Source organism: Aedes albopictus, chromosome 1, assembly GCF_035046485.1.
Source record: "Aedes albopictus strain Foshan chromosome 1, AalbF5, whole genome shotgun sequence".
Classification (NCBI taxonomy): Eukaryota; Metazoa; Arthropoda; class Insecta; order Diptera; family Culicidae; genus Aedes; species Aedes albopictus.
Genome location: NC_085136.1, coordinates 279,777,799 through 279,800,392, shown reverse-complemented (window position 1 = coordinate 279,800,392; position 22,594 = coordinate 279,777,799). Strand labels below are relative to the sequence as shown.

The window sequence follows — 22,594 nt, the reverse complement described above, 5'->3', positions numbered from 1 at the left end:
CAGCACGAATTTGAATGATTCTGCACTGAACATTCAAAACAAACAAATTCATTTTCGCTCTCCCTCTTCACACAGTCAGTCAATTCGTAGTCACGGTGTGTCTGGTAGAACAAAATTAATTTAAAAAAATCGGTATCGCTAAAACACCCACCAAACGAAAGCTGAAGGTCCCCTCTTTTATTTGAGACTAAAAAGAGAAAGTTCTATCGGCGGGTCTAGAACAATTTTTATTTCAAATATTACTATCTTTGAGGCTTGTGATTTTTCTTTTTTCAACCCTGAGTGTAGCCAAATGGGCTTGTATGAGGTCGCCCATTAGTAACGTGTCCTTTTAAAAGAGTAAACGGGTCAAATCAAAAATTAATTTTCCTTACAAAATATTGCTTAGACATAAAGTTAAAAAAAAAAATTAAGGCAGTTGAATAGAATTTCAGCAGTATCTGGGCATATATACAAATAAACTTCGCCTTTTATGTGGAAGTTGTCATTGCGGCTGCAATTTCCTTATTGTTTATTGACAGTGTCTTATGATTTAACAGTTTTACGATCAAAGTAGGCCGAGTAATTTCAACAAAAATAGAACATACATCAAAGTAGCTCGGATAACGGGGCACAACATTTGGAAGGTAATCCATTTCGGAAAACTGAAAGTTTTTTGATGATGCAATTTCAATCGTTCAAAAGCATGATTAAAACGATCTAGAACTCCACACCAATTTTATCAATGTTATGGTCTGTCTTATACCCTTGTAAGCCGTGGCTCGAATAGAATTATCACATGCCAGTATTTGTTCAATTTGTGCACCTTTATGGTACCTAAGATTTAAACATTTTTAATTAATTTAGACTATTGCAGTTGGGTATAGCTCCTTACTTTTAAAGAAACAACTACGACAAGAACCCCCTAAGTGACGAGGAAACCAAACCAAAGAGTACGTTTTGTGTTTGAAGTAGTGTTGTTCCGCCACAATTATCATCGAAAGCAGTTAATATTCACTGTTTTAGATTTGTTTAGTAAAATTGTCTAATAACGGGTAATAAGACATAAAAATGTTTAGTAACAGTATATCTTTGTGAACAGGTAGTCTTACTTAACTGACAAAAACAGAATAATCAATGCTACATGTCTAACGGTATATGTAGTAAGAAAAATGTGCTAATCTGTCGGTTAGCAATAGTTTGATGTTTTGCTATTTTTTTTAACTCTCTAATACCCAACCCCGCCTTTAGACGGGGTATAGTTTGAGCATTTAAAAATTTTGATTTCGTGGGAAATTAAAATTTTTATATTTTTGACTGATATTTAGGACTGTTTTGTATATCTCAAAATGGTTTTTGGTGTATTTTAAAGCGTATTTACATTTTTTAAAAATCATTGAAAAATTTATGTTTTGGTCACCTTTTAGAAGTCATTGTTTATTTTGTATTGAATCGCTACAATTAACATATTTTAAATTTTCCCCAAACCATTCTATCCTTGTTTAATAGTTTAAGGGGATCGAATACACTCTAAAATTAGTTTCCTTAAAATTACACGGAAAATAAAATTTTACATGAAAAAATATAAAAATAAAAATATTTCAACAATAATCATAAAATCTCAAAATGTTTTCATCCCAAAAATTCCGTACTCCAAATAGGCTTCCAGGAAAAATATAAAAGTTTGGGGATGTTCAAAAATAAAAATTAGAAAAATCAAAAACTGAAATTCACGAAATCGAGAATTGAAAAGAATCATCTTCCAAAACATGTTTAAATCGATTTTAGATGACGAAAAATGATATTTAGATCAAAATCAAAAATTTGGGTATTAAAGGGTTAATCTGTATTAACGAGATTTTTAGTCCTTGGCTAGTTCATCTCGGGACCCATGCTTCACTTCTCTTCCGAAGGAAGAACTCACATTTTGCGAGTTTGTCGGGAGTGGGACTCGATCCCAGGTCCACATCTTCTGCTAGCATCATGGCATTATAGACGAGTTAGTAACTTTTCATTCAATTCTACAGCTTTATTGACATATACACATGTTTTACATTAAAGTACATATGTCTGAGCACATACATATTAATCAGAACGGATTAAAAATGTCTTAACTTGTTCTTGTTTCTACTTGCAGGTTGTTGATATCATGAAAACTTTTTTCTGAAAGATATCAGAGATAGCAGTTAGTATTACCCCACAAAAAAGTTCTGACTTGCTCATTTAAATTTATCTCATTCAATGGTGGCGAATATACCCATTAGATTTACTCTCTATGAGCTTACATATTATTTGTAACCTTCTACATGGAGTTGCGGCCCTTGTTTGTGAAATATGTAGTTCTGCAAGAACTACAACTTCTCATAAAGGGCAAACGTGGCATATCTAGCGCTACTACCGATGACGCAGAAAGAAATTGCTCGTTGCAGTTGTGTTCTAGATGCTACAGGAAGATGATCAAAGGCAAGCAGCTTGTTTGCACTAAAGCTGAAGTACATTGAAACTTGTTGAACATCATTCAGACTTCTCATAAAGTTGCTGATGTTGCTGAATATTTGCGGGAAAACCCCAGAGATCAGGCTGATCAGATGAAGCTCTCAAATATTCATGAACTACCATCCAGATGGAAACCGGCGTCAACGAGTGACCAGAACAGTAAACCGATCGATGATTTGTTTTTGATAACGAAAAGTGCCCATAAAACCATAGCTGCAAAGGCGTGAGTACCCAGCACAACCATGCTGAGGATGACGGGTTCGATTCCCGGTCAGTCCAGGACCTGTAGTATTTTCGTGCAAGCCACACGCTATACTGATATATGTTGCCCTTTACTGGCATTTACCAGGTTAGCTGGCATGTCATAAACATACAGAAAAACTTGTAGTTAGAAGACACAGAATGTTGCTAATTGACAAATTGAGGGATGAATTTTTGAAAAAAAATCGCGTTCTGGTGGGATTCGAACCCACGACCCCGTATTCGCTAGACCGGTGCTTTAACCAACTAAGCCACAGAACAGGTGATAATTCTGCGGAATAGAAAGCCAAACTGAACCCGAGCCCTCACCATGAACATTCACTTTTTCAAGAACCATCTATCTCTCTTTCGGCTTAGATGTCAATCCACAACACAGCCTCGTTTGTGCCCAACAACTACAAGTGAGAGCGTATTATTTTTATTTGAAGCCGAGACTTACTCTCGCACTCCGCTATACACACGCTATACACACGCAAAATAGTAATTGGCAAAAGAAGTTTTTAGTTAAAAACTGTGAAAGTGCTTGTAGCAGATAAATTAAGAAAATTTCAAACAAATCAAACAAGTTCATTTATTCTTATTACATCTCCTACAGTGCTCATAGGACAAGCTAAGAAGCATGCTTTGTCCCTGTAGGGACGTTTCGCCAAGAAGAAGAAAAAGAAGAAGAAGAAGAAGAAGAAGAAGAAGAAGACAGAAAACATGTGTCTTGAGTACCAGACGCGCATTAAAGTTGAGAAGCTGTTTGAGGAGAATATATGACGAAGTTACACCCCGAAGTTTCAAGAGCACAAATCTGAAGAACCAAATGACGAGATATGCTGTAAAGGTGGTCGATTGGTGACCTGCTGGTGCCAGTCAAATACGAGACCCTAAAGACGTATACGCATCTGTCATAGGATGCAAACACATTATTGGAATCTAGATTGGAAATCAAAGGAACAGCATATAACTCGATTTTATACTCACTGTTCTAGTACTTTCACCACACTGTCCATAAACACAAAACTGTCATCTGCTGGATTTCCCATTCACATGGAACTATTGTGCTTTTATGTGAAGAATAATAAACATAATATAAAAAATATGTCGTCGAAAATCATGCTTGCAATGGAAAAACAGTGTTTTGTCATAAATGTGTTCTTCAAAAAAAATGAAAAAATATCATATTTTTACAAAAAAAAAAATTGTTCTAGACCCGCCGATAGAACTTTCTCCTTTAAGTCTCAAATGAAAGGGGGGACCCTCAGCTTTCGTATGGTGGGTGTCTTAGCGATACCGATTTTTTTTAAATTAATGTTCTCCACCAGACACACCGTGTAGTCATTGAATATGAAGCCGATCGAGAAACATCTTCATAATTACCTACGTTCATGGCTACGATTCCTTCCAAAAACACTCCACAACAATCAAATGGGAAAAGATCTGTCTAAAGCACCGTTAAATGTAATCGAAACTTTAATATTTTATCAGCAATTTAACACTTTGTAAGAAATTTACAAATATTCATTGACTTTCATTCAGTTGACAAATGAGTATCGAGCAGCTGAATATGAATATGCAGGCAAGTGAATGAAAATTGCCGCACGGGGAACTTCAACTCGTCTGCTCGAAAATTTTGCGCCCTGCTCCCAATGGAGTATATAGCTATACTATTTACTTTTCAACATTCAGCGAATACATTGGGGATCGTTTTAAAACATTGATGTTTTTAAATAATAACTGTTGCACGGTTGTATGGCTAATACCGTACAGCGTATCGTCCACCCCAGGAAAATAATTTCACCAGGGATGTTTGCTCCTCCACCTTATATCCCGCATTCGTAGACTCAATTCATCGTAATTTTCGGTTGGGGTTCGCGCGCGCTATGCAAACCCATACAATAAAATCGCTCGGTGGTGTCGTCGTCACACAAGATATCCGTTTGAGAATGTGTACCTATATTTGCATACCGCGAAGGGATGTGTACGGGCTACTAGAGAAGAAGCATTTGAACCGTTGGAAACGCACTTTGGCTATGGTAACGGTGGACAGACATTTGGAACAGTTTTCGCATTTCCACTTAAATCACTAACGACCTTAACTAATGGGAGTGCTGGGATGATGGGATGGGGAAGGGGTGAACGCAAATAAATATTTGTTTATTGTGAAAAATATTGATTAAATATACCGACACCCCTTACTGGCTTGCACAGCATAGATGCGGAATTTTACACGACCGTGGTACAGATTGAGCTCATTCGGTCATGGTTGCGGAACTTAACTCTAGGATAAATAGTTTCTGGGTACCTTAAGTGTGTAATAGATACTCAAATAACGAACGAGACAAACCAGCCAAGGGCTGAAATTCTCGTTAATAAAGACACGGTTAGAACAATAACGATCCATCCATGCATACTTCTGCAAAATGGTACAGTCCAGATGGCTTTAGTCCAACAATATTGTTTTCGCAAGATAGTCTTCTGTATAGGTAGCCTTGTGAACCCGGTATTTGCTATATTCTAAAAAATAAATGACAAACTCATGTGTCATGCCTCGAGCATATGTGCTTGTCAACAACGCAATTGTCGATCACTCGTTTCCATACTAATTTCCAGAGAATCAATTGATTTGATCTTATTCAGCATACCCTAGAAGTATTCAACAGCTACGACCAGCACATGCAGATTATAGCCGAGAAAGAAGATAATGGCAGATTGCCCTTTATGGACACACAAGTCATACGCCACAATGAACAGACCATATCAAGCCTATGGCACTCGATGCCTATCTCCTTCGGTCATGCCTTCGGTAGACTTCTAACCTATCATTCGTTCTATTCAACCAGTACAAAGATCAACGTTTCAGCAAATTTCATCAAACGAGTCTCAGCACTTAAGACCGATGGAACAGTTCAGCATAACATTCACCACGATCATTCAGCTCTCGATTTTAGGAGTATTGATGATCTTCAGGTGATAATGGCGCCTGCTACGTCAGGTTACAGGTCAATGTGGGGATGCGAAGGGAAGTGATGATTGCAAACGCTTGTTGCCAACAGCCCGTGAAGTTTACTGTATCTGCAGCACAAGTTCATGCGGATGTGGAAGTGTTGTTGGGAAATGTTTATTTTTAGCATAGGGGTTCACGCACTGGTGCGAGGATGCCATGCGTAAAGTGATAGATTGTGTGAAGATTACTGTGAAGCGACACAGTTTGCTTAGTTGCATAACTTGTAGGAGTTCTATGATAGATTTACACTGTGCTATGATAGTTGGAAGGAGGGGGACAAGTTTTTTTTTAATCCATTTCTGGTCCTAGCGATGGTTACAAACATACGTTTATACATGAGATGTGTATGTGGAGAAGAGAGTATAAGAAAATAGATAGAAAGATACAATGCACATAGGAGGAAAGAGACAAAGATTGAACCCAGCCCGGGTAGAATGGGAACATCTAAATCATATCTCAAATCGATCAAATTTTGATATCATATCTTAATATGATATTGATGAGTTATTCAAAAATTTGAAAAAATATCTGCTCAATATCTTATCGTGATATGATTTCAAAATTTGTAGTTGATACCTTCGAAAACGTAGAACTTGATGCTCTTGTTACTATCCACTTTCAGCAATGGCAGTGGTAAAGCCACTGTTCATAGATCTCAAGATCGGGTGTTCATGTTCTTCCCCATACTAATTTTTGATATTATTTTTGATCTTTTATCTTTTATCTCTTATGTCAAACAAACTAATAGCTTATTGTGATCTTCAGTACTTCACTAAGGAAGATCTTATAATGATATTGTTCTGATTTTCCGTCTACTCAGGCGCTGTCCATAAACTACGTAGACTCATTTTGGGGTATCTCAGACCCCCCCTCCCTCTCCGTAGACTTTTGTTCATACAAAATTTTCGGAATTTGTATTGCGCGTAGACTTTGGCCAGACCCCCCCGTCCCCCCTAAGAGTCTACGTAGTTTATGGACAGGCCCAGAGGACTTTCTGCATATAAATCAGATGCGGTAGCCACAAGACCACCAAGCTCGTCTACTTCTTAAAACTATCATATCAGGGAACAGTAAGAACAACTACAAATATTGCAAAATAATACCATTCCATCACTACAGGCAGTCATGAAAACTCCAACTCTGCTCCCATGATCAAATCAGGAGAAATTATTCATGACAGTAGACGGTAGACAATAATAGTGAATTCAAAATTATATGTTTTAGCAATCCCTAAAAAAGGAAACAACAAAAAGGCCGAAACGTCGGAAAAGTATAAAATAATTGTCTTGATTTAATGACTGTGAAAGCCAATCCTAATGAAGAGAAGTGATTAATTTAATACTCTGCTCTATCAGAATCAGTCACAAGCTGACCAATTGGCATATGTTAGATGAAGAATCTTAATCTTTACCCGATCATCGCTACATCTTCGTTATGACTACAGAATTGATAAAATAGTACCAAAAGCTCCTATCAATTCTCCTGGAGTAGATGAGATTTGCAGACTTGCAAACATATTAGCCATTAGCAGTACTTTGCAGACATATTAGCCATTAGCTATTAATTGATTTTTTGGTGAAATTGTCGCTAAAGAATAGTCGAAACATCCCACAGTACAACTGAACATCATCTGCAAAAATGTGAAGATTCAAAGTCTTAATACTTTGTATATAAACATGGAAAAAAGCATTGGAATTATGTAGAATGAAGCCATGTGGCAATCCGAAGTAAATTGGATAACACCTCGTGAATAGGAACCCGACTAGAATATTTTAACAAAAATATAACATAATTGAAACAAATCATGATATTTATAACTCATTGTGTTATAATCATGTTCAACATCCTTGATGCTTTTGAAACCGCTTAACTCAGTTATACCACATTATGTTATAAATGTTGCTTAATAACTCATTGTAATATAATTTAGTTTTGATACTTCGACAATTGGGCAATAATGTTACAAGAAAGTATCACATTTTGATAGAAAAGAGTAATGCTGAAGGTAAAATTCGTATCACATTTTGTTATAATTTTGATCTGATTGATGGGTTATTAACTTGATAGACCAGCATACTTTTTGTTACAATTTTAGTTATTTTAGCATCATCCTGCACCTAGTTTATAACACAATAAGTTTTTGAAAAACATTATAACATAAAAACAAAATATGATACAATCTTGATATAATTTTCTAATCGGGGGGAATTTTCGAGGACCGGAGATATGTTGGACAGATGTGTTTGCAGTTCAGCACTGGCCATCAAATTGCAATAAAAAAAATCTGAACTATGAAGCATCGCTTGCCCCAACCTGTACCGTATAATAATCCGTCCTTCTAACAAGTAGAGCAACGCACTGAAGAAGGTTGACTCAGCGCATTGCGCGAGACAACAGGCAACAGCAACAACTAAACCGATATGCCGGGCAATCACTACCTCCACTCAACATACACACATCGGCATGGCCGATTTTGGGACAAATATAGGTAATCTCCCGCACCGCGCAGAATGCGCGACGTCGACCCGCTCTGCTAACAAGTCTATTATTAGATTTGCGTGTAACCAAAGCCAGCAGCAGCCATATGTATAGCTTCTGTGCACTGCAATTATTTCCAACTCTCCCGACCTATCACCGAGACCGAGCGCAATTGTTTTTCTCATCGTCACCTCGTCCGCACTAAGTACGTATACACGAAGAAGAAAAGTCAGGCGCGAAGTGTGTAATGCCATTTCCATTTTGGAAAGATATCCACAGTTCGTTGGGTGAACAACACGGACTAGCCGTGCCGGTCTAATGCGGCCAGCTCGGTTTCGGCGAAACATAATTAAGGATTTATTTTCAATTTCGACGATTTAACGAACTTCCAAAGCTTCCCAATTGGCTTTCGTCTTTTGTTTGAGCTTTCTGAGTTGTTGATTAAATGATGATTGGATCGATTTGAACGATGAAAGCTCTGGATCGTCTTGGTAGAATCCTTGATAGCTCGATTCCCAATCGGTTCAGGAAGTTTTCGTTGAGGAAATTTCTTTGACTTCCTTGGGCATAGAATATCTTCGTGCCCATCAAATGATATAGACATGCAATATGATCATTGACAGAGGAAGCTCTCAGTTTCTAACTGTGGAAGTACTCAAAGAAGCTAAGCGGAGTAGCAGGCTTTTCCCCAGCTAGGACGTTACACCAAAGAGAATAAAATGAAGAAGTTATTAAACTAAGCTGTCAGTACACAGTGTCAAATATTTGTCCAAAAAGAAAACAATGCTCATTGACCTTGTGTACTACAGGCCTTAGAGATATCCGAGAGTGCAGTGAATTCCATGCGAACAGTCACATTATGACAGCTGGTAGCAGCACGTATCTACTTACAAACGCCGCATATGTAACCGAGAGGGTGACAATGACTGACTTAATTTGAATTACTTCCGTTGTTGGTCTGAGTGTTTCCACTGTTTGTGTGCACTCGTAGCCCGAGTGGATATAGTTTGCGTTATCTCCACTGTAGCCACTATAAGTCATTCACTTATCTTTTATCTTCAAACAAAGTATGATACTAGGGGGAAGGGGGGTGAGCAAGCGTTCTTATTTTGAGGTTGCTTATTAGGGTGTTTAGGTTCGTTGAGGGATGTCACATGAAAAACTAATAAACTTTTTTTGTTACAATTGAAATACCGTTGTTGAGGAAAAAGGATTGGAACATTACAAATGTTCGACAAAATACAACGTCACAAATTGACACTGTTAGCGTACCGTGCAACCTAGCGTGCAACTAAAAGCTGTTTCCGTTTTCGCAATCCAAGTTTATTCCAGATCGTAGGGTTTATTACAATTACTTTCTATTTTTTACTCACGTTTACTATACCTCTACCTGGTATTATAGTCCTGCCGGTATTCTTTGCATACGGTAACTTGAAGTTCACAAAAGATCATACCCAAGGAACAATTCAAAGTCATAAATAAACATGCATGTCGGATTATTACTGGTTTATAACATTCATAACTGAACAAAAGCAAATGCTGAATAATAAGCTGAAATGATGCTATTTACACTGTAAATAAGCCAAAATGCAACATTTGGTGCGTATGTGAACAGCAATTTAATTACAAGCTTAACAAACGTCAGCAATTTTTGTTTGTTCGATTTGCCCTTACTAGCTTTAATATAAGCCGAAGAAGAACTTTTTCTAGGCGTTAAAAAGCTTATGTTTCACAGTTTCCGTTAGCTGATTATTGTGGTTTACATAAGTTGAACAATTTTTTTTAATGTTAATACTTCAGCAATTGTAGATACGTTCAATAATGGTTTAACAGTAAGTTATATAAACGGATTTATGATTTATTTGTTCGATTATCACTTTTCGATTGAACAACAGGTCAAAGTGATGATAATAGACCAGTTTCTCGTTGTTAACATGCATTGATGTTTGTTGCACATCAATGCAAAATATTTGAAACATTTGCTAATTTTCGTAGCATTTTCAAAGTTATAGTCATCTTCACAACTTTTTTTTGATAAATATTTTCAACCTTCCATAAATCTGAACATTGATCTTTGCGAAGATGTTTCGCTCTCAGCGAGCAACTTCCCAATTCCAGGATGGCGTAGACGGCAAAGCATGCGACGGGTGATTGGAAGGTCACGAGTTCAAATCCCAAGTTGAACTTTTTTTAGAAGAGCTTGTTTATAACACACATGCGTTTAGATGAGACAAATAAACATGATTGGACCTCGCACGTCAATTTGTTTTTGTTTTCGGCAGGTTAACATAGCTGAATACAAGTTGAATATGAGGCTGATAGAACAGAGGTTACTTCCAACTGCAGAGCCTATATCGCGCTTGAAGAAAAGATAGTTGAATAACTTTCCCACTTTTGTTTGAACAACGCCTGATACAAGCTGTGATGAAATAATGTTAAACTGTAATTCAATCGAATGTGGAATAAAAATGTCATTGCAACGTTGGTTAAATGAGTCCCTATCTCGATGCGATCTCGTTCGTTTTTGTTCTAGATTTTCTCTCTATATGTTGATATGCTTATTTTCACAGGTTACTAGACCTCGTTTCCTAGGTGCAAAACATTCTGGGAAGGCGAAGTGACACCTGTTTTTCCTAGTAACGAAGGTATTTTTAATCTAGTGTGCATCTTCAGTTCGATCTCTCCCTGTCTCGATGGTCCCTTCAATATCGAGACCTGGAGAGTCGACTGTAATTAGACCCGTGTTTTTTTTTGTATCGCCATTAGGGTGGCCATTTTGAATATAGGGTGGTCCAAGAAAACGACATTCGTACACCAAGTGTACTGGAAAGGCTATATGTTCACTTAAAATTTGACTTTGTGGTAGAATGCCCGGAGGGTCGAGTCACATATGCCAATCGACTCAGCTCGACGAATTGAGGTAATGTCTGTGTGTGAATGTGTGTGAGCGTATGTATGTATGTGTGTGTACAAAATAATCTCACATCACTTTTTGGCAGTAAACTTCAACCGATTCATCAAGGTTCATTTGACAAGAAATCTGGTCCCATTGTTTCCTATTGAAAATGATTTGGATCGGTCCAGCCGTTCCTGATTTTTTTTTGCCATTTAAATGTTCCGGATCAGTACCCCAGGAAGGGGCCAGATATGAAAATGCTTCTAATCCATGCATGCGACCCATAAAACCGCGGCATTTTCGATAACTTGATGAACGATAAACAGGAAAATAGTGTCAGACCATATCTGAACCGGTGGTGTTCCGGAATCGGTTCCGGGTGTCCCGCCGGAAGTGGCCAAATATAAAAATGAACTAAATCCATGCATGCGACATTCCCAATTGGGGTCTTTTTAATAATCTGCTGAACGGTTAGCAAGAAAATAGGCTCAGCCCAAATTAGAAACTACCAGAATTGTTCCTGAATGGGTTCCGCTTGTCCTGCCGGAAGAGACCATATATAAAAATGAATCAAACACATGCATGCGACACAACAAAACGCGGCTCTGTAGGTAACCTGATGAACGATTAGCAAGGAAATTGTTTCAGGCCATATTTAGCACAACCGATAGTATTCCGGAACCTGTTCCGGGTGTCCCACCGGAAGTGGATTGAAGTCAACAAGAACCAAACCCATACATGTTTTTCTAGGTAACCTGATGAACGGTAAACATGAAAAAATATCATATCATATTTGAGAAAACTTCAGTGTCCGGGTGTCCCACCGAAAGTGGTCAAATGTAGAAGGGAACCAAACCCATGCATACGGTACATAAAATAGCAGCTTTTTGGATAACCTGAAGAAAGGTCAGCGAGAAAATATTCTCAGACCACAGGTAGTGTCCCGGAAGCCATACATGCGACACATCAAAACCCCCCTTTTCGATAATCTGATGAACAGTTTGCTACGAAATAGCCTCAGATCATATTAAAGAAGACTACCGGTAGTGTTCCAGAATCGGTTTCGGGTGTCTTATCGGAATTAGTCAATTGTAAAGAAGAACCAAACTCATGCATGCGACTGGTACTGTCCCGGAACAGGTTCCGGGTGTCCCGCCAGAAATCGTGAAATGTAAAATTGAACAAAACCCATGCATGCAGTACATCAAATAGCAGCGTTTTTGATAACCTAATGACGGTTAGTAAGAAAATAGTCTCAGATCCGGACCAGATTCTGGGTGTCCCACTGGCAGTGATCAATCATGCGATGCATCAAATCACTGTTTTTATGTAACCTGATGAATGTTAAGCAATGAAATAGTACCATATTTGGGACAATCGGTAGTGTCATAGAATCGGTTCCGGGTGTCCCACCGGAAGAGGTCAAACGTAACAGTGAACCAAACCCATGCATGCGGCAATACAAAAGCAGCTTTTTCAATAACCCAATGAACGGTTAGCAAGAAAGTAATCTCAGACCACATTTAAGACTACCGGTAGTGTACTGGAACCGGTTCCAGGAGTCTCGTCGGAAGTGATCAGATAAAAAAGTGGGCCAACCCCATGCATGCGATACATCAAACCACGTTTTTTTTTTGGTAATATTTAAATGGTGTTAGCAAAAAAATGAACTCAGACCACATTTAAAACTGCCGATAGTGTTCCTGAGCCGGTTCCGGATGTCCCGCCAGAAGTTGCCAGATGAAACCAAATCCGTGCATGCGCCACATAACATTGCGGCTTTTTCAATAATCTGATGAACAGTTAGCAAGAAAACTTCCTCAAACCACATTTGAGATTACCGGTAGTGCTCCGGAGCCGGTTCAGCGTGTCCCGCCGGCGCCGGATGTGGTCAGATATAAATGTGTACACTAAACCCATGCATGTGACACAACAAATCCAGTATTATCAGGACTCAAGAAAACTTAGGCCTACGTCGATGGGAAGATCATGAGTACGTTTTTGAAGGGAATGGCACTATCATCACCAGATGGATTAATCTGTTGTTGATATAGATCGATGAGATTTGAATTGAACCTTAGGACAACTAGAATGCCGAGTCATTCATTGACTCGGTAGCTTAGTTGGTAAAGCACTTGTCTAGCGAATAAGGGTCGTGAGTTCGAATCTCACCTGAACTGTGGATTTTTTTCCCAATTTAATCAATAATTTACCCATCTGTACATATGTACGTTGAGTTATTTGAAAATCATAACTCCAAGGATCTCTAGTTAGCCTAGTGGTTAAGGCCATGGATAGCCAATCCGGAGACGGTGGGTTCGATTCCCGTTCCGGTCGGGAAAATTTTCTGACCCTCTGGGCATAATGTATCATTGTACTTGCCACACAATGTACAAATTCATGCAATGTCAGGCAAAGAAAGCCCTTTAATTAACCCTCGAGCAATCGCGCTGTTGTATTTTGTGCAACACGTTGAAAAAATCTCGCTTTTTGTATTCAGCATTAGCGTGGTGCTGACGGTGGTGGCGAACCGCGCGAGTTACGGAAGGTTAATAACTGTGGGAGTGCTCTAAGAACACTAAGTTGAAGAGAAGCAGGCCAAGTTCCAATGCGAACGTCGAGCCATAAAGATGATGATGATGATGATGATGATGAACTCCAAGAATTGCTTTAGGCATTCCTTCATAAGTTCCTTCTGATTTTCCTACGATAGTTTCTTCTCAAATTCCTCCTAGAGTTATTTCTAAGATTCATTCAGGAGCTCCTTCTGGAATTCCTCCAGGAGTAACTTCAGAGATTGATCTACGAGTTCTTTCTAAGATTTCTCCAGAGGTTCCTTCAAGGGACTCCCAGGAGTTCCTGCTTTAATAACTCCAGCAGTTTCTTTTGGTGTTCTGGGAATCCACAAGAAGTTTCTTCTTGGATTCGTCAAGAAGTTCCTTAGAGGATATCCTTTTTTGAGAGCAGTTCCTTCTGGTATTGAAGCATTTTTTACAACAAAGTTTCTTCTGTGAATTTTCAAAGGCTTCTTTCTGAGATTCTTCAATGAGTTTCTCAGAGTTTTTTTGGATTCCTCCAGAAGCTTCTTCAATGGTTTCCTCCGGAGTTTCTTGGCATTCCTTCTCCAAAATTTTCCAAGATTGATTAGAAATTCCTTCTGGTGTTTATCCTAGAGTTCCTTCAAGGATCCATCCTTCGGGGAATTCCAATCGTGATTTCTTTCGGAATCCACTCTTTCCGTTTAGGATTTTTTCAAGAGTTCTTCTGGGATTTTTCAAGCAGTTTCCTCTGAGATTCCTCCTTTTGAAATTCCAAGATTTCTCCAGGGATTTTCTATATATTCCTTCCAGAATTTCACTAGAGATTGCTCCAATAATTCCATCTGGAATTATTTGAAGTATTTCTGCAGGAATGTCTTCCAGAAATTCTATCAGAATTTTTTACTAAATTTATCTAGGGCTTTTTTAAAAATGTACGAAAATTCCCTTAGGAGTCCATCCAAGTATACCTTCAATGAGTTATTCAGAAATTACTGCAGACATGGATTTCTTAGGATTTTTGATTCAGGGATTCCTAAAGAAATTCTTCCAGGAATTCGCTAAGAATGCTTTTTCATGAAATTCCCTAAGGAATTCCTCATGGGAGTGAATCTGCTTCCGGGATTCATCATGCGGTTTCTTCACAAATTCCTTCAGGGATTCACCCGGGAATTCTTTCTGCGATTCCTACAAGCACAACTTCCAGGATTATTTTAAAAATGCCTCCATAAACTCTTCTTGGGATTTTAAAAGACACTTCACTGGCTTCAACCAGAGGTTGTACAGACTGAACAAGCACAAACATATGACAACGGACAAAACACATAACACCCAGTGCCCCACTGGCAAATTTTTCGTTTGACATAAAGTTTTCCCTGACTGGAGCAGGAATCGAACCCACACTCCGAGGTTTACGAAACGCCTAGATGACTAATGCCTCTAGCAGCACGGCCACAAAGCCCAGATTTCTTCAGGAATTCTTTCAGAAACTCCTCCAGGAATTAATCCAAGACTTCCTCCAGGAGCTGTTTAGAGAGAGATTCCCTTAGGAATTCTTCTTGAGATTACTTCCGAGATTCCTCTCCTGGGGTTTCTTCAGGAAAACTCTTCCAGAGATTCCTTCAGGAACTGCTAAAGGGATTCCTCTACGTACTCTTTTTAGGATTCCTTCAGGATATTCTCAGGAATTTCAGCGATTTTTTCAGAAACTCCTCCTAGAGTTTCCTCGGAAATTGATCCTTGGATTTCTTCAGGAATTCTTCTTGGGAGTTCTCCAAGATTTCCTCAAGGTAATTCTCCAGCAATTGCGCTCCAGTAATTTTACAAGGAGTCTGCTGGGAATTCCTGCATGGATTCCACTAAAAATTCCTACAGAGATTCGTCCGCAAATTCCTCTAGGAATTCCTCTATAGATTCATCTAGGAATTCCTCCAGAGATTCCTTTAGAGATACCTCAAGGAATTCCTCTAGAGGTTCTTCCAGGAATTCTTGTAGGGATTCCTTCTGAAAGTGCTCCAGTGGTTCTTCAAGGAAATCCTTCAGGAATTCCTCCAGGGACTTCTCTAGGGATTCCTCATGAAATTTATGCAAGGATTCCTCCAGGACTTCCTCCAGAGATTTCTCAAGAACTTCTCTAAAGATTCCTCCAGGAATTCCTACAGGCATGTTCCCAGGAATTCCTCTAGGAATTCCTTCGGGAATTCCTTTAGGAATACCTCCAGGAATTTTAACACGGTTTCCTCCAGGATTTCATACAGGGACTCCTCGGGAGTATCTTTGAGAATTCCATCAGGAGTTACCCCAGGAATTCCTTGAGAAATTCCTCCAGAAATTGATCCAGGAATTCCTTCAGAAATTACTACGGCAATTTCTCCAGAAATTTCTTCAGCAAATTCTCTAGGAACTCCTTCAGAAATTCTCCCAGGAATTCCTCCCGGAGTTTACCCAGGAATTATTCCAAGAATTCCTCCTGAGATTCCTCTAGAAATTCCTTCAAGGATTTCTTTAGGAATCCTCCAGGAATTCCTTGAAAAATTCCCCTAGGAATACTTCACGGAATTTATCCAGGAATTATTCCAAATATTTCTCCAGGCATTCCTCCAGGATTGCAACAAGGTATTTTTCCAGGGACTCCTCCAGGTATTTCTTCAGGAGTGTCTCCAGGAATTCCTTCGGAAATTCCTACAGCTATTCTTCCAGGAATATCTTCAGGAAATCCTACAAGGAATTTATTCAGGAATTCCTCCAGGATTTTTTCCAGGGATTCTTCCGGGAATTCTTCCACGGTTTCTCCAGGAATTTCTTCTTCAGAGATTCCTCCAGGAATTCCTCTAGGAATTTCTTCAGAAATTTCTCCAAGGATTCCTTTAGGATTCTTCCTCCGATGATTCCTCCTAGAATTCCTCCATAATTCCATTGGGAATTCCTCTAGGATTTTTTGCAGAAATATCTCCAAGGGTTCCTCCCAGAATACCTCTAAAGATTTCTCCAGGAAATCTTCCAGTGATAGTTCCACGGAATTTCTCCAATAATTCGTCTTGGGATTTCTCAAGGAATTCTTTCTGGGATTCCGCCAGGAGTTTGTCCACAAGTTTCTCGAGGCATTTCTCCTGAGGATGATCTAGAAATTGCTTAACGATTTTTTTCCAATAATTCTTCAAGAGATTTCTTCAGAAATTTATCCAGGGATTCCTCCCAGATTTCCTCTAGGAAATTCTCCAGGAATTCATCCAGGGATTTCTTCAAGATTTTTTCCAGGGTTTGCTCCAAGAATTCAACCAGAAATTTCTCCAGGGAGTCCTCCAAGAATTTCTCCAGGAATTCCTCCAAGGTTTCCTTCAGGTATTACTGCAGGAATTCTTCTACGGATTCATTATTTGGGTATTTGTTTATTTGTTTATTTATACCTCATCTGACTTTACTCTTAATGAGGATTAAGATGGGGAAAAGCCCAAGGGCATAAAAACCCCATATCTTTTCATGAAACATAATACAATATAACATAAAAGATCACATACAATCGAATATAAAAAAACACATATTATATAACAATAGTCAAATGTCTGAAAAATAACTTAACTAATAAAATACTTATCAGCCAATTCTGCATTGTAAGGTTGTTGTAGCTCATAGTAAAGGTGTAGTTGTCGATCGTAGTGTTGATTGAAGGCTTTTGAGATTCACCTAGATGTTCCTCCTGAAATTCCTCCAGGAGTCCCTTCCCTTGTATCAGAACTTCTCACAGGATTCTTTCAAGATTACACCCGAAATTCCTCCAGAAATTGCCTCTGATATTTCTCCTAGCGATTGCACCAAACACTTTCCCTAGGATTCCTTCAATTTGTTTCTAATATATCATAAGAAATTCCTTCTGGGATTTTTTCAAGTGTTCGTTCTTACATTCCTTCTGGGACTTGTTCAAGTTATTCTCTAGGAGTACCTTCTAAGATTCCTGTATGTGTTGTACTTGGTATTCATACAGGAGTTTCTCTTGAAACTCCGATCGGATCCTGATGGATTCTCTCTAGAATCGTCTTTGAAATTTTTCCAGGCAGAGGCGTCTCGTGACCCGTAAAGCTGACTGTGCACTTGAAGAGTTTTCACATGGGACTGTAGTATGAATGGAAAACAGCAGGAACTTGAACTCCGCTAGACAAGCGAATCTATCGACGATTTCGTCGAGGAAACTACCTTGTTGTTTCAATTGATGAAACAGGGGGTTTTCTACCACCATCAGTTTAAGCCTCTTTAGTCTTTGCTCGCTCATTGTAACTGAAGATAGGTTCTTATTCTTTTGAGATGGAAAAGTTCCTTCCAACAGCATTAGTTGTAGACGTAAGTGTTATTATCTGAGGAATAAGCAGATACGTTTCTGAGAAGACGTCTTCCAAATTGTTCTTAGTAAGCACCTTAGCTATCTCTGCGACTTTTTTCGTGTAAAACATTCTCAGCTCATTGGTCAGCTGGACTTTATCGGAATTTGGGAAGCGAGAGTAGACATTGCCCACCAATTGTTAAGGGATTTTTTCGGAATATCTTTTGAACTTCGAAGAATCCACTCAGAAGTGGATAACTGAAGAAGTGGAACACCCATTGCACAATTATGGGTCACTCTGTAATTATTACTAGTCAATCTGTTCTCTATGTTATTCAAATAGAATTTGAATGAAATTGACCCATGTGAGTAACCCATGATTATGCTATGACTAGTCGAAACATGCGTATCTGTTTAAGGGCTCCAAGGGTAAGCATTAGGGGCGGAATTAAAAGTACAAATCTGAGTACACTCAATCGAAGAGGGTATTCTACTCAGATGATTCGAGAAGCGGTACAAGCTTTTCCTTAATCGACCGCCTGCCAAACGAACTCCGGGAGTAGATTGTTTACGATATCGCGCTCCATTTTCCTTTGAATGTTGCTAGAAAATGAAACCGTACGCGACGTGCAACTAGTAGTGAATGAAAATGCCACCCATTCAAGTCCACCCAAAGGCATGCACGCATGCCAAAAGAGTGGATGGGCGGACTCCGTTGAATGGTACAAGTTCTCTCGCTTTGTTCTTTCACCTCGTTCTCTTGCTGAAGCATACAGTAGCATGCTTAGCTCAAATGCACACAGAAGCATACATAGCTCAAATGCGACGTTGCCAAACTTAGCAGCTTCCCCGCGAGCGCAAGCTTGGTGTAAGCAAACAATCTTTCCTTTCCTCCGCCACCGATGAGGCCCACGACCATTGGAAGAAGTGCACAAAAATTTTACTAATACATTGCCAAAGCAGCACAGAACAGTCGAACACAAGTAAACACAGTTCTTGCATGCATATACAGCGCTCCCGTGTACTTCTGGAAGTGAACTGAGGCGAGAGATTTTTGGCGATGCTGTCACATGGATGTTTCGCATGCTTCGGCGTGGAGCACTCTGGCAGCGGCAGGTGGTGGCATAGTGAGATTAAGTTGGAAAATTTAGTTGATTCCTATTGGATACGCACTAGTATTTCATAGTGGTTTGTTCACTTGAAGTTGTGAACATCAAAAGGATCGAATGAGTAGTTTACAGTCAGGTCTTTTTTTACGCGGTTTTCATTTACGCGGCCGCGTAAATGAAAACTCCATACAAAAAAAAATTTCATCGTCTTATTTTTGCATGATTCGTCGAGAAATGGTGAGACTTTTTTTACGCGGTTTTTTGAATTTTGAACTGAGTTTTTTTTTTACGCGGTACGTATCCCCCGCGTAAAAAAAAACCTGACTGTATATCGTTTGAAGCAAAATGTTGACATTACAGTCAGGTATTTTTTTACGCGGTTTTCATTTACGCGGCCGCGTAAATGAAAACTCCATACAAAAAAAAATTTCATCGTCTTATTTTGCATTATTCGTCGAGAAATGGTGAGACTTTTTTTACGCGGTTTTTCGAATTTTGAACTGAGTTTTTTTTTACGCGGTACGTATCCCCCGTGTAAAAAAAACCTGACTGTATAGTGATTTAGTTTAGTTTTTATCAACTGTGTAGTGAACGCAGTGGACCTATGGACGAGACGCCACTGTTTCCAGGATTTCTTACTGCGTTTCCTCTAAGAGATGCTTCTGGACATACGTAAGTTGATCTTCTTTCTTACTTTTTGTAGATATGTTTTTTCTTTAAGGTGACAGTCATTAATCAAAGGGCTTTCTTTGCCGGTCATTACATGAATTTGTATATTGTGAGGAAAGGACAATGATACACTATGCCCAGGGAAGTCGATAAAAGTTCCCAATCAGAATGGGAGTCGAACCTGCCATCTTCGGATCGGCGATCCAAAACCTTATCCACAAGACTAACTGGTGACCCCTCTGGACATACCCGCAAGAGTTTATTCTGGGAACCCTCCAGGAGCTCCTTTAGGATTCGTCAGAAATCCACCGAAAAAGATTGTCAAGAAAGATATACACGGTTGGTTACACAATGATCTAAGATAAGTGTTGAAGTTCTTCGGGAAACATCGCGAAAAATAATGAAACTATTCCACGAAGACTAATAAAGAATTCCGATAGAATAAAATATGTAATTCAAATAAACAAAATCTAGAGGGAAAGAAGTGAATGCACTACCAATGAAAACCAAATACATTCAAGGAAAATATAAATCAAAGATCCATATTATTGCCTTATCCCCATTGCACAAATTACACCAAAACCATCGGACTTCCTCAATGTGAACCCACACCAAACGGAAAGGAATCATAATTTCCCCCTTAATAAAAAAAAAACTCATTAAATTAGTCACCTACCTCCGACCCGATACATGTTTGTTGTCATAGTGGCCACGGGGTTTGTTTCAACGTTTATGCTCTCTCAAACACCACCAGCTCCCCGTTCCACCGTTGGCTCGAAACGGCTTTTGCGCCACCTTCCGCCCTCTTCTACTGCTTTTTCTTCTTCTTCTTCTCCTGATTCGCCTGGACCTAAGCGCGTCTGTTTCTCTTTCTTCCTGCTTTTGGTCGGTCCGTTGTGTTGTGTGTTGTCTAGCAGCAGCAGCAGAAGGCTACTTCAGTGGATGCTTCACTTCACTTTCTCACTCACTCGGCTCGCTCGATCGGAAGGACGCGCGCGAACCCGAATTTCTCCCAGTGGGCGATTATGAACGGTTGCACAGGAATAGTGGTCGTTCCTCTGGATACAAGTGATACGGCAGGTGAATGGGAGGATACACACACGCGACTCGCACGCTCTTTTGAAGCACCTGATTGTTGTCAGCGGCCTAAACACTCGGTTGATTCTCCACCAGGAAAAAAGTTTACGTTTGTTTTTCGCTTTTCACTGCTTATGACATTGATTTTGACGTTTATCTCTGTGCGGCTTCTTGCTTGGGTCGTCTCACGCCCCCGCTGCTATCAGAGCCTACTAAAACGCGCTAATTAGCATCAATTTGCACTCTCACTCGCGCGGTCGATCTCGTTTTACATGTTTTCTCACCAGCGCCAGAGTTGCCTCACTTTCTTCTCGTTCGTTGTTTTGCTGCGCTTCTTCTTCCGACAGCGCTTTCTCGCTACTCCTCCTGGTCAGCTTCTTCACGGACGACGACGACGACGACGATGATAGCGATTAATCAGTCCACACACAAGAAGGGAAAACCGGATCGAGAGCAGCGTCCCCAAACGCACCGCTGCGGCAGATTTCCGCGTTTCCTTTTATTCGCGCGGTGGTGGTCCGTCTATTCGGCTTGCCAATATTATTTGCTGATACCTTCTCTGCTTTGCTACACTTTCTTTCCCGTCCGCGCCGCGGCGCGATGCACACACCGATCTTCTTCCTGCAAGCGTGTGCTCTTCTTCCGCACGGTTCGCTCGCGCACTCACACACTCACTCACGACGACACGGTCCGCTCCGCACTGTGTGCGCTGGGTGCCTTCTTGTTCGCGGACACTCGGTGGTCAATTTACCCGCACGATTTAGCGCCAATCGGCCGGATTCGATCGGATCCTGGTACCACAACGGTAACGTTACACTTCCGGCCCGGTTTCGCACGCAATCCGCTCGCAGTACACTCAAGTTTACCGACCCGACGACGGACACACAGCCAGGACGCGTCTTTCGTTTTTGCCAAGCTCCGCCATTTTGGCTTTTTGCGGGACCCGTCACTCGCGACGCGACGTCTGTCAGATTTGGTTCGCGGAAGCACCGTTGCGAAAGCGGTGAGACGGCGCTGGCGAGGAGAGAGCGTCGCGCAAGAAAAAGTGACGGGAGGGGAAAAAGAGGAACCCGGTACTGAAAACAAGTTGTCAATTTGACAAACGAAATATTTCAGTGTTAACGTTTCGAAAGATTTCTTCACACACTAAAAAAACATCACAGACGGAACCAGAAATCAACCCAAAGAGGTTAAGAATTCTCGCGTTACATTTGAAAAGGGCCTATCCCCAGAATGTAAACATTGCGAAAAATCGATGCAAACATTTTCCATCACATTTTCTATTCGTATTTCACAGTTTTCGGATTTTTCAACACGCTTTTCGTTTTAATGACACAAAAATAGATGAATCTATGCTTCAATAATTAATTTTGCATAAAAAGTTATCAAAAAAGTATTGTCGCGCTTATCTTAGATTCTCAGCAAGCTGCGTTCGAAACCCGCAGCTACAGACCGCGCCAGACCACGCACGTATGATTTGTACACGGTGTGCACCTTGGCTAAAACTGTTTTGCAGCCGCCGGGTGGAGCTGTCAGCCGCCGTGTACAAAACAAACGGGCGCAATCTTATGGCGGCTGACTCAGATCAGCAGGATCTGAGTGATTAAGCTAGGATGCACAATATGAAAAATTATAGATAAACATGTTAAGCTAATTTGAAAAGTTTCACCCGGTGTACGCCTTAGTCACAGACAAACAGACGTAACACTTTGAACGATTTTTATGGAAATCTATCGCCCAGTTCACACTACCACCACCTGGGCCCTGTAGCATAATCGGGCTAAT

At 40.0% G+C, this 22,594-nt stretch overlaps 1 protein-coding gene across 1 annotated transcript in view; it reads right to left on the bottom strand.

The window, feature by feature from the left end:
* LOC109414950 (metastasis-associated protein MTA1) overlaps positions 1–21,777 on the bottom strand; it is a 286,844-nt gene extending 265,067 nt beyond the window's left edge. The window contains exon 1 of the mRNA XM_029860424.2: positions 20,409–21,777. Within this exon, the coding sequence (XP_029716284.1) occupies positions 20,409–20,436 (28 nt within the window). The 5' untranslated portion in view covers positions 20,437–21,777. The remainder of the gene's footprint in view (positions 1–20,408) is intronic.
* Between the last annotated feature and the right edge of the window lie 817 nt (positions 21,778–22,594).